At 41.1% G+C, this 13,387-nt stretch overlaps 1 protein-coding gene across 1 annotated transcript in view; it reads right to left on the bottom strand.

The window, feature by feature from the left end:
- The window catches only part of Cntnap2 (contactin associated protein 2), a 1,990,154-nt gene that overhangs the window by 931,599 nt on the left and 1,045,168 nt on the right, over nucleotides 1-13,387 (bottom strand). The window contains exon 10 of the mRNA XM_004661135.3: nucleotides 3,672-3,843. Within this exon, the coding sequence (XP_004661192.1) occupies nucleotides 3,672-3,843 (172 nt within the window). The remainder of the gene's footprint in view (nucleotides 1-3,671; nucleotides 3,844-13,387) is intronic.

Raw genomic sequence — 13,387 nt, 5'->3', positions numbered from 1 at the left:
CACTGTATGATGCCAACATTTTCCCTCCTACTGCCAGCTTTATATTTTCAGAGTCCGCACTATACTGCCCGGTTGCTCTACAGAATCCTGCAATGGCTCCCTAGTTCCATCAGAATGGAAGTTAAACCTTTTTTTTTTTTTTTAAATACTTTACTTATTTAGATGGGGGGGGTCCTGTTCTGTAGGCTAGGTGAGTCCTGAATGCAAGCCCCTCCTGCTTTGGCCTCTTGAGTAGGCCATCTTGTCCATGTACATGTCGTTTTCCAACATTGGTAAATCTTTTCACTTTTTTCAGGGCTTACACTAGTGTTACTTTTTTTAGTGAGGCTTGCTCTGACCAGCCTATTTAAACTGTAATCCTACATCTTGAACTCCCAACATGCCTGTCCTGTTTGCCTTGCTTTATTTTTCTCTCCTTTCACCTTAACAATGAATCCTTCTAAGTTACTGTATTATTCATTTTAAAATTATGGCTGTCCTTTGCCCTCCTCTGGAACATGAGTGTCAGATGTGTATGACTTCTTTTTCGTTCAATGATTTATCACCATCACCTAGAATAGTACTGAGCCGTTCATACGCTCAGAATCACACATGTATGAATTGGTAGCCTGGCAATATTGATCTTTATTTCATTTCATTCTGCATTTAGAAAACACAAACAATGCAGGTGTGAATGTGCACATAAAGAAAGAAAAAAAATAGACATCTCAGGGTATGCCAGCCTGATACACAGAAAAGTTTTCTTAGAATCTACTTCCCCAATTATTTACCATAGTTCTACTCATGAAACCACTGTAGTTGCTGCTAGATCCAGAGATTTCAGAAGACTCTGGGTCACCAATGGTGCCTCTTCTTCTTTTTTCTTTTTCTAACCTTGTGTTCTCATTTATATATTTTGCGCTCAAAATCTCTCTATTCAATGAAGCTGGCATTTGAAAGGGAAACATAAAAGTCAGTATGTTTCCTTAGGGAGCATTTGGGCCATTTGAAGATAAAGTGGTCAGTAGATGGTGGGAAGTTTAGAGTAAAGTTAGCAAGCAGACCTTCTAGAAATGCATTCTTTATCCCCCCCAGGAGACAAATTGAAATCCTCAGGGCTTTCACTGGGATAGATGCAGAGTGGACAAAACCTCCTTATCAAGGGTCTGAACAAAGTGGACATAGTCCTTATCATTTATATAAAGCATGATACTTTATAGCTCAAGATTTTTGGGCTAGGAACATTATAGGTGAATAAAGGAATTGATTTAGCCTATTGGTACTGAAAAAATAGTTTGTGGTAGAAAAGGAAAAAGCAGAAAAAAGGTATCCATAATGGAATATGTGACCATGTGACTCCTTTCTATAGCTAACCTAGGTTACCACTACAAAGAACAGGAAAGAAGCCCTCCTAGTTCTGATTGCTACAGAGAACTAATAACATGGACATTGCAACTGGCTCATTTTGGAAAACAAAAGTGGTATATCCCATACCTGCCGGCTATGGAGGTAATGTGCATTCTCTTCACTTACTTGCGCAGCTGGGGTGGAGGGATGTGAGGTGGGCAACCTAACATCTCACTGCCTCCATGAGAGTAAAACATGAAGATCTCAGCATTACTTGTACATAAGTACATTAAGTGCAATGGCAGGGAAATGCGATGTTGTCAGTGGGGGAGCGATGCAGCACATCCTCAGGGCTCAATGAAGTCACTGGAATGTTATTGACAGAAATCCCTGTCTTATTAAAGCTACAGTTGTGGAAAGACAACCAAGCACAAAACTGTTTAATAGACTGTGTCGCTATTAGAAAGAAACATGTACCTGTGTAGAAAATATCTAAGAGCAGAAACACAGTGTTCTTCAAAACACCCACACCAGCTTTTCTCATTATTTCCATCACATTTTTCATGTAGAAATAATAGCTAATATGTTCTTATAACATCAAATAAGATTGCATATTACATACACTGGACCATATACATGGCTCAACATTGAGGGGCATATTCTGTCAGGATTGTTTACAATTCTGCCTAAACATAAACTATTTAGGCAAGAAATGCCAATATTTGTATATTCATAACAGAAATGAATAGTATGTAAAGATGAACATATTCAGAATTTTAAAAATTTACATTCTATAGCTGCCATGAACTATAATGTACCAGTCACACATGGATGCTGTTTTATACAGGCGATGTAGAAGCAAGCTTACTTCAGAACATATTATGACAATTACATTAATGTTATATTTATAACATTATTTTCTACATTTATAGGATTTACTATATGACTTCGAATGACTGCATAAGAATCTCACTATGATGTGTTTGTTGGAGACTAAACATCTGCATTTTAGAGTACCAGAATAAAGTAAGAATATTATTGTAAAATTTTAAAAAAATTCATAAGCTTTGTCTTCTAAAACACAAAAATAATGGAAACACTTTCAGAGTCAGGTGACCATGACTAGCAGAGAAAGTCACCAGGACTCACTAGGGTAGCTCAAGTCATAGCTAGATGGCGCTCACTCACAGACAAAGCATCTCAAAATGAAAGGCCTTAGTGTTTTAATAAAAGGCGTATTTTAGAAGCATGTGAAGATACCATGTGTAGCAATATCATAGCATTTCATAGATGCATGCTTGCATGCTAAGGAACCATTTGTTATACTATCACAAAGAAAAAGTTCGGCTTTTCTATGCTGTATGATCAAGTAAAGTGTTTATGAAAAGCTACTTTCCAAATTTGCAAAGCCTGATAAATACTATATATTTTAATCTTTCTTTTTTTCCTGTCCCCACCCTGCTGGATACATATGTGTGGCAGTCTTTCTATGTGTGTATTTTGTAAGCACAGTCATTTTCGATGGTCAGTTAATCCCCATTTACTACCAAAATATTGTGATGCCTCCTTTTTTCAAAAAGAGTTCTTTTTTTTTTTTTGTTTAAATTTGAGAGTGACAGACAGAGAGAGGAAAAGGCAGATAGAGAGACAGAATGGGCGTGCCAGAGCCTCCAGCCACTGCAAAGGAACTCCAGATGCGTGCGCCCCTTTGTGCATCTGGCTAATGTGGGTCCTGGGGAATCGAGCCTTGAACCGGGGTCCTTAGGCTTCACAGGCAAACGCTTAACTGCTAAGCCATCTCTCCAGCCCTCAAAAAGAGTTCTTGAAGGGGACAAGATGCTGAGGCTGAGGCTGAGTTGCGACCAAGACAAGGAATACTTCTGCTTGTGGGCACAGACAGAAAAAGTGAAATTAAACTGTAAGGGTTTCCCCCAATACTCAGCTGTTGTCCATGGGACTGCTTGTACAATGCTCACATTCTCTCAAGGAGGATGACGAGTTAGTGTAACACTCTTCCCTTTCTCTCATATACTACATACACATACACATACACATACATACATACACATACAAACACATATATACCATCTGTATGCACACACTATACACAGGTTCATCCCTAAGGTAAATGTTATCATTGCCTATATCACACACTCACAAAAAAATACAAAATAAAACAAAATAAAAATAAAAACCTAAAGCAAGTATCACAGATGGCTATGACCAACTACACTGTGTTGTGTGTTTGTTTTTTCCTTCTCTTTTTGGATGTTTCTTTGTCCCCAAGCAGACACATGGATTTGAAACGACTGGACAACTGGGCCCTGGGTGGACAGACTCCTTACCTGTCTATGATGGCACACATATCGATGCTGACATTTGCAAAACTTCCTGGCTTCCGTTGTGCCACTTCATATAAATTTACAAGCTGGTCATCCACTCGTATTAGCTGCAAGCATCCTTGGAATGAGGGCTGGAGAGCAGAGTGGCTGGCATTATTCACATGGTTCAGAAAACCTAGGAAACAGAAGAAATGGGAAGGTCACAATCTGTGTTCAACATGCTTTAACAACTAAGTTCTTCCAGGCGATTTTGCCTGGACATAGTCATCCTGGGTGGTGGGGGCCTGGTCAGAGAGCTTCAGGTTCGCTGAGATGAACTTCCAGACCAGGCAAGGTTATGGAGGAAGGGATATTTATTAAAGCTCACAGATCCAGGGGAAGTTCCATAAATTGCAGAAGAAGCTGGTCTGTCTTCACAGGACCAAACAAACAGAGAGAGAAGCACAAGCCAAAAGCCACATAGCACAGCACACTTAAGGAACTCCTGCTAGGCACACTTTGCATATCTTTAGATTGAAATCTTAAACCCACCACCACACCTTAAGATCCGCCCAGTGACACTGCCTCCAGGCAGGTGGCTGCAGATGCAAACTACAAAGTAATAAAACAATGAATATATTGGGGGCCATCTATTCAAACTACCATAGTCATCATACCCAAAAGCTGATTTTTTTTTTTTTTTTTGGCTGGCGTCATATCTGTGGTAGGAGAGTGGAGAGTGAGGTCTCTTGAGAATGTGAGATTATTTCAGGGGGAAATGTCAGGCCTGACCTGTAATGGTTTAGCAAGAAAAAGTCTGTTCCTGGGATATTGTCATTCCAATTTATCTTTATGACATCTTTCTTACTCTGTCTGTCTCTCTGCTGTCTACAGCTCACTCTTCCACCTCCCTGCCCTGTGCTCACCCTCAGAGATGAGGGCATACAGCTTAAAATAATTTAACCTAACTAGTCACCTTCTCTGGCACCCCCTTTCTCAAATACTTAAGTGTTCTGTTCAGATATTAAGAAGCTAAGGTTGCTTTTACCAGTTAAGATGGTTTATGTTATTTATTTTCTCGATCCAAGAAGATGCTTTCAATACCAATAATTTCTTGTGTCCTAAAGTTTAGGGAAATATTACAAAGAAGTCAATTCAGACATAAAGGTTAACATTTTGCTTAAAATATTCATCTCATAGACACTATCTGATAAGGCCTGCAGAGATTGTTTAATGGTTAAAGTGCTTGCCTACAAAGCCTAAGAACCCAGTTATGATTGCCCAGTACCCATGTAAGCCATACATATGAGATGGTACATGTGTGTGGACTTTGTTTGCACTGTCTAGAAGCCCTCTTAAACTTATTCTCTCTCTCACTCCCCCGCCCTCCCTCTTTCACTCTCTCAAATAAATAAATAAATAAATAATTTTTAAAAAGGATTTTATTGCTAAATAGTTTTAAAATAGTATAGATGATCAATGACTTTGACTTAAAAGAAATGCAATCTTAAGTACCAAAAGCTTCTAAGGTATATGGGAATATTTCCAGATCCTACCGAGTACTTGCAGAAAGACCCAAAGTCTGCTAATCATGTTCCTTTCCATACCAAATTTTCCCAGTAGATAAATCTTAACTGTGTTCAGTTTGTTTACAACTTTGAAATCATTTGTAAAATTGTTTCATCCAATATTATATCGGTAGAAACAAAATAAAACCCAACTTATATAAGATGGATTGAAAATTCCATAAAATATATGTTAGTTTTAAATAAAAACAAAAAATTGGCCATTAACATATTCTTTAAAATGGTATATTCTTATTGGCTAGTAATGATAGCTTTCTAAAACAAAAACTTTCTGGGCTGGAGATATGGCTTAGCTGTTAAGGTCCTGCCTGTGAAGCCTAAGGACCCAGGTTTGATTCCATTACCCATGTAAGCCAGATGCACAAGGCAGCACATGGGTCTAGAATTCATCTGGAGAGGCTGGAGGCTCTGGTGTGCCCATTCTCTTTCTCTAAAGTAAATAAATAAATAATATTTTTTTAAAAACTCTTATTCTCTTGCTTCCTTAACAGGATGCACTGCTTAAAGTCTGAAAACAGTCTTTTGAACTTCGGTTAAGGGTGAACTGTGGAGGACTTTTGGGGAACTATACATCTGATTTTCTATCACACATTACTGTGAAAAAGGGGGTTATACTTAAGTAACTCTTGACTTAAAACAGTGACCTATACTTGAAAGTTGGCCCGGTGGCTAAGGAACTCACTTGCAAAGCCTAATGACCCCACTTTGATTCCCTAGTACCCACATAAAGCCAGATGCACAAAGTTGCACATGCGTCTAGAGTTGGTTTGCAGTTTCTGAAGGCTCTGCCATGCCCATTCTCTCTGCATGTCTCTCTTCTCTCTCTCTATCCACTTACAAATAAATAAATAAAATATTAAAAGCAATAACAACAGAAACAGTAGGCTCAAGTGGGGCACGGTTTCTCCCATCTGTGGTGACTCTTAGTGACTGACATGAGTTCCAGGCCAGCCTGGGCTAGAGAGTTTTAAGTTAGTCTATGCTTGAGTAAGACCCTATCTGAAAAAAAAGAGGGAGAGCTGGGGAAAAGGCTCAGAGGTTAAAGGTATCTGCTTGCAAAGCCTGTCTCCCTGGTTTGAGTACTTGAGCAACTCAGGTAAAGCTGGTGGGCTATTTACTTACAGTGACCAGAGAACCTAGTGTACCCCTTCCTTCCCTACCCCACCATCCACCCACAGGCACGTGTGAACCCATATGCAAATAAATAAGTAAAAATTCAAAAAGAAAAAAAATGTTGAACAGGTTCTATTTCAGTTTCAATATATGGTTCATCTGTGTATATGTGTGCATTTTTATAAGTGATGTATTTTTTAAAATATTTTATTAATTTGATAGAGTAAGAGAGAGAAAGAGCAAGATGGAGAAACAATGCCTGTAGCCACTGCAAATGAACTTCAGATGCATGGACCACTTTGCATATCTGGCTTTATGTGGGTACTGGGGAAGCGAACTCAGGTCCTTAGGCTTTACAGGCAAATGCCTTAACTGCTGAGCCATCTCTCCAGTCCTAAATAATGTATTTTTTATTTCCATTGACTTAGTTCCTTTACTAAAATGCTGATCATGGGTAAGTGGTCTATTTAGAGTAGTTATATGCATACAATATGATTTTTCACTTGTGTAATCAGGGTAAAATTGACTCGGTCTGAACGACTAAACTTAGCAGAGGGAAAACAGCCAGCTGTAACTTTACTGAGCAGTTATAGTGAGACTATCATTTGCTTCTGCTTTGGTGAGTACTTGAGAGTCTAAATATCCACACTAGCTCTCAAAGATTGTAGAAGGAGCTGCTGTGTTTGTGGGGTCAGAGCTCCTGTAAGCAACGCAAATGCATGAGCATGGATTGTCTCAACCTCGGCATGAATTCAGTTCCTAAAACAAGGCTTCAGTTAGTCACTCATAACAAAGCTCCATTTGGTCTTAAGTGTTTTGAAGTTGGAAACTGTCAGGTGTTTTCATGTTCCACTACATGAGATATATTATAGGAGAAGATAGTAGTGGGATAAAATATTACACACCAGTTGAGACTTACTCTTTGTTTTTTCTTACATTCCCCTAAAGCTTTGACGTAGGATCCCACTGCGTCTCCCTGTGGGTGCTTGCACTCCTTCGATGTGGTCTCCTTCAAACGAGTTTGAATGCCTTCTATGGACAGTAACAGGACTGTAAATAGCAGCAACTTGTGACGTTCAGGTTTGTATTCCACCTTGAAGTCTGTAATTTCCTACACTGGAAACCTAGCACCAGGCTATAGGACGACAGTGTTGGGAGGCCAGGAGAAGGAGGTGACAACTATCGTAATAAAAAATTCACTGGGAATGTATGCTCAACAGATAATGACTGAGTAACACCATACAAGAAGCCAACTGTAACAAACCCTAAACGTACGCTATTACTGAAGAGAATGTGCTGTGCAAATTAGGTAAACGAGCCTTCACAGACGCCTTAGCCACAAGCATAATGGTTTTGGTGAGGCTGTCAGTAATGGCATCAAAGAACACAAGAGAAATGGTACTGGAAATGAAGGAATACTGGACTCTTGCTATGGCATTGAAAGGAAAAGTTTAGCAACATTTCCCTGGTCAGCGATGTTAACTTGATGGTCAACTTAATTGCACTGAGAAGTATCTCAGAGTTTAGTAAAACATACCTCTGTGTGCGTCTATGAGGCACATTCCAGGGAGGGCTAAGTGAAAGAAGACCTGCCCTGTGTGTGAGAAGCACCCAGGTACAGGCTCTGAGGCTGGGCAGGCACATGAGAAAGCCTGCCAGTACAGGAAGCTTCCTCCTCTGCTCCCTGGCCACAGTGAGGTAGGTGGCTCTACTCTACTAAGCCACCCTTGACGTGCTGGACTCAGCCCTCTGAATCTGTAAGCCACACTGAATCTTCCCCCCTCAAGTTGGATTGCTCAAATATTATATCATGGGGATGAAAGACCTTCTCTGTGTTTAAAGTCCAAGGGGGAAAAAATGAGAAGCCAAAGGAAACCTGTTAGCTACAAAGAGGCCAGGACCGAACGGATTGCAAAGCAAAACGTTCTTTCACATAAGTTAATGAGAAGGTGAACAGTAAAAGGGTTACAAAATCACTTCTAAACAATGGCCAAATATGAGGAAAATAATGACCAAATGATAGCAAGAAAATAAAGAAAGCATACAATTTAAATAAATAAATAAGTAAGTAAATAAATAAAACATAGAATGTGTGTTGAAAGGTAGGAAAGGGGCTAGAGAGATGGTTGAGTGGGCAAGTGAGCTTGCTGCACAGTCCTGAGGATCTGCTCTTGATTTCTCACAGCCATATAAAAAGCTGGGCACAGCTACGGATGCCTGCAACCTCCGTGGTGAGCGGCAGAGACAGGAGGACAGCTGGGTTTTCTGGTCAGCAGTATAAACAAGGATGGTGAGCCCACGAATCATTGAGGCCCTTTTTCAAGAAGATAACATGGAAGAGTAATAGAGGAGGGTGTGTATATACCACAACACACACACACACACACACACACACACACACTCACTCACACACACAGAGTGTAGTGCACATGTATGACAAGAAAATTCAACTCCCATAAGGACACTAGGTGACGTGTCAGAAAACAATTCATCAAACACCCTCAAAGCACTTGTTCATGTTTTTCTGATCTCAAACAATTGAGGGTCTAATGATCATGACATTTTCCTCAGTAGTAATGAGTTCAAAGGAGATTATATATATAAGGTTCTATTTATATTTTTGAGATAGGGTATCATACAGCTCAGCCTAGCTTTGGCTCTATTTTTGATTTTATGGAAAGAGAGAGAGAGACACGAGAGAATTGGCACACTAGGGCCTCAGCCACCGTAGTAGAACTCCAGGCTCTTTCGCCTCCTAGTGGGCATGTGCAACCTTGCGCTTGCCTCACCTCCATGCATCTGCCTAACTTGGAATCTGGAGAGTGGAACGTGGGTCCTTAGGTTTCGCAGGCAACTGCTAAGCCATCTCTCCAGTCTGGCTTTAACTTTTGATCCTCCTGCCTCTACTTCCCAAGGGCTGGCATTGCCAGTGTGCACTGTCATGCGGGCTAAAATGGGCTCACCTTGAATAATGTTCATAAGGACTGTATTTTTAAGTGACCTGACTAGACAATGACAACACCAGATTGTACCGAGAGGGGTGGAGGCAGTCTGAATGGAGGAAAATCCACAGACTTTACATTTCTACATGCAGGAAACTGCAGCTAAAAACAGAAATTACCTCGTATTCCTAACTGTTTCTTTTTAACTTTATTTATTTACATGAGAGAGAAGTGGAGATGGTTGGGGGGGCGGTGCGGGGGAGACACCATGCCAGGGCCTCCTGCTCCTGCAACCAAACTCCAATGCACCACATTGTGCATCTGGTGTGAGTACTGGGAATTCGAACCTGTGCCACAGGTCTTATAAGCAAGTGATTAACCATCAGTCCCGGCCACCTTTTACTGATTTATTTTAAGGAAGGAAGGTTAACGCAGAGTAACTGGATCCTACTGAAGAAGTCACCAACAAGGACCTGCCCTGATCTCAGAACCAGTGTGTACACAGCTCTTCTTCTCTTCCCTCTGCCCTTTGAACCAGGGTAAAAACTGATTTCTCTCTGCATCTTCCACAGGGTGTGCTGTGTGTGGTTGGCATCACGCTGGTCTTCAGGTGGAGAGGAACTGTCCTTGAAGAGCTGCTCCCTTGTGACCGAACCCAAGCAGCTCTTTTTCCAGTGCTCGGCCTCAGCTCAACAGCTTCATTTTGGCCTGAATGAACTTGGATGAGGCTCTGGATTTTACATAGAGCATCTAATTCGGAGGAGACGAGTCTAACCTTGTGCATGGAACAATTCCTGAATATTTATGGGCTAGAGAACAAAACCTGGTGATCTGCTCCCCAGAAGATGACCATCAAACTTCCTGTTGTAATCATGTTCCGTTCACCACCTACATTTTTATGGCCTGTGGCTATGGTTCAAATGTAAGATGTTCCCTTCCCCCCAGGCACAGGTTCAGGTGTTGAAGTACTTCGTCTGAGCTGGTGGCATTGATCAAGACAGTTACAGAATCTTCAGGAGGCGGATACTTGATGGAAGACTTGGTCACTGGTAACAGACCATGAGGTGATATAGCCCAGCTTCCTTGTCAGTTTTAATTGCATCTCGTTCTCAGTATTGGGACACCTCTCCTCCATACTGCAACTGGACTTAGGTTATTTTCGTGCTGTACCGGAAATTACTGTTTCTAGCCTTAGCTTATGAACGCTCCATATATCTGATTTGAAGTCCACACTCAGTATGTTATTGTTCTTGCTGACAAAGAGAATCTATGCAATTTTAAGGTTTCAAAATTTTAATTCAGAAATACATCAATGGAAAGCATGCTGACATTTGTTCTGACATTAGAATGCCAATCTAAGTACTTGTAAGTTACAATGTTCATCTGATAGAACAAGAAAAAAAGCAGTAGGCACTAAGCTTTAGAATTTTAATGTCTGAAACAATGTGTATAATACTAGGCTTCGGTCCTCTCTATTTACATTTACTTCACAGGTGGGAGAAGTTTGAGTGGCCATAGAGAACCTGGCGGAACGTAGTAAAGACACTGAAAATGACTTAGTGTCATCTGCTCATTGCAATGTTGGGAGACTTACATGTTTTACTAATTCCGCTCTGTAACTAATCTGTCTTTTATTTTGGTGTGTGTGTTTATTTTTGTGTGCCACGTACATGCATGTGCACATGTACATGCATATGTAGGTATGCGTTCTCATGTGTTTTTGTTCATGCAGAGGATAGAGGGTTACCTCAGTAACCTTTCTCCCGATGCTGTTTGTTGAGACAGGGTCTCTCATTGCCCTAAAACCAGCCAAGCCAGAGAGTTCCAGAAACTCACTTATCATCTCTGCCTTCCTAATTCTAGGATAACAAGCATGCACCACCATGCCTGGCTTCTTTTACAAGCACTCCTGGGATTGAACTCAGCTCCTCATGCATATAAAGTCAAGCACTTTAATACTGAGCTATCTTCTCTGCCTTAACTAAACGTCTTTTTCTTTAAATAATTCAATCAAAAATATAGTGAGCAGGGTCAGAAACAAACATCCTTACTAGAAGCGTCTGGGGTACAGTAAAGGAGTTAGAGTGGGTAAGGAAGTAAGTGAGCTCAGGGGTGACTGGTGTCTGTGCATTGAGAGCTCCCATACAAGGTAACACCTGGGGTGACTGGGGGATAGGCTGCTGTAGAGATAAACTGAGCAAATAATTGATGCACTGAAGCCAGGAAGATCCGGGCCTCAATGTCAGAGAAGGTAGGCACAGATACGGAATGCACACATAACTGAAATCTGTGGGCTTGAGCAGGAAGTTAACCCATTCCTGGGAACTTGTGATTAGGTTTATGTAGCTAGATACACAAATAAATTTAGATGGCACTGGATATATGATCAGTATAATGATGCTTGTCATCCAGTTAGAACATTTGAGAGTCTACAATTGGAGAAATAGGAGGTCTTCCAAGGCCCCGAACTGGTTGACTAAAACCAGGACTGTTTAGAGAAAGGACAGATTTCAGGACTGGGCCAGGACAGGCAAGTGCAGATGAGACTGGACTATTTTGTGACATTATAACATAACGAGATGTTAACAGTGATAGAAAGAACAATTTCCCCCATGTCAGAATGGCATGAAGATGCTTCTACTACCAAGATCCAAGGAAATTTGGTACAAAATGCAATTTGATGGCTGAACATACATTTGGGGTATCAGCAGAAAGAAGGAAAAAGAAGAACAGTTACAAATCTTATACTATCCAATAAAATAGGAATCTATGAGGCTGTCTGTACAAATATGACTTCACAAGTGAGAAAAATCTAGAGCTCTTCCCTCAGCTCCCTCTGATAACTGATAAATATAATAAAATATTGGAAATTGAAACTCACTATTTATCAGCTATCATATTAGTAATTAATGTACAGAAAAGATATTGATTGATGCTGAAACAAATGCATGAAAGTTGGAATGGAAACATGGTATCAAAGAGGTCCTTAAAATATTTATTATGAAGGCAAGAGCGGTCACTTTACAGATGAGGTTCCTGGCTCACAGTTTTGTGATAAGCAACTGGAGCCGTCACCACCACGACTGTGCTGACTGATACTGTGGGCCTCCTGAAAGAGTCCAGTGAGAAGAATGCACATGGCCTTGTGGTAATCCTGCCCGAAGTCAGCAGTGCTGGAAGCAGCAGACCAGTGCAAACTGAGGGTCTTTCTACAGATGACTGACTTAGATATTCCGGAATGGTAAGGCTGTGAGGTCAACACCGCTGAGGATCTGGCGGCGGGAGCACAGCTGTGGCATTTGCTCCTGGATCGGGTCCTTTGGCTGGAGAGGTTGTTACTGGAGGATTGGAAAAGCTGGGATGGAATGTCTGGGTGAAAGCTATATTTCCAAACTTTGCATTTTTTCTGGGAAATTTTTGGAAGTCTTAACTACTCTTGGACAAAGAAACTACTGTTGAAACTTCTGTGTTATCCAGAAACCTATTTCAAATGACACTGATTCTGAGCCTATGTTGATGGCCATGGGCTTTCAACGAGGTTGTTCTTGCTAAGGTGAGGGATGGTTTCAGCCCACCGAGGAATGCCTTCACTGGTATCTCAGTGGACCACTCAGTGGCAGGAGCACTTGACCTTCTCAAGTACGTCATTTATCAAGCCCATGAGTCCTATGCATTCAAAAGAATGGTTATTCTGAATCATTTAAAAAATGGGTTTGTACAGTTCACATGTGTGTGCACATGTGTGAATAGGTTTCTGTGTCCATGTGGAGGCCAGATCACAACCTCTGGTGTCATACCCAGGTACACCATCCACCTGCTTTGAGACAGTCATTGGCCTGTAGCTCACCAATCAGGCCAGACTGGATGGCCAAGAAGCCCCTGGGGTTCTGTCTCAGGCCTCCTTCCATCCCCCAGAGCTGGGATGATTAGCATGTGCTGCCACATTGGCGTTTTCACAACAGTCCTGGGACTTGAACTCAGCTCCTTTGCACATAAGGAAAGCACTGACTGAACTCTCTCCTGAGTCCCTATGTTGACTTCTGACTCCCATTAAAGCTGAACTTTACATTCCCTTTATATTCCCTTGCAACTGTAGAAA

Source organism: Jaculus jaculus, chromosome 10 (genome assembly GCF_020740685.1).
Source record: "Jaculus jaculus isolate mJacJac1 chromosome 10, mJacJac1.mat.Y.cur, whole genome shotgun sequence".
NCBI classification, from domain to species: domain Eukaryota; kingdom Metazoa; phylum Chordata; class Mammalia; order Rodentia; family Dipodidae; genus Jaculus; species Jaculus jaculus.
The sequence above is the reverse complement of the archived record's forward strand: the minus strand, read 5'-3'. Positions and strand labels throughout refer to the sequence as shown.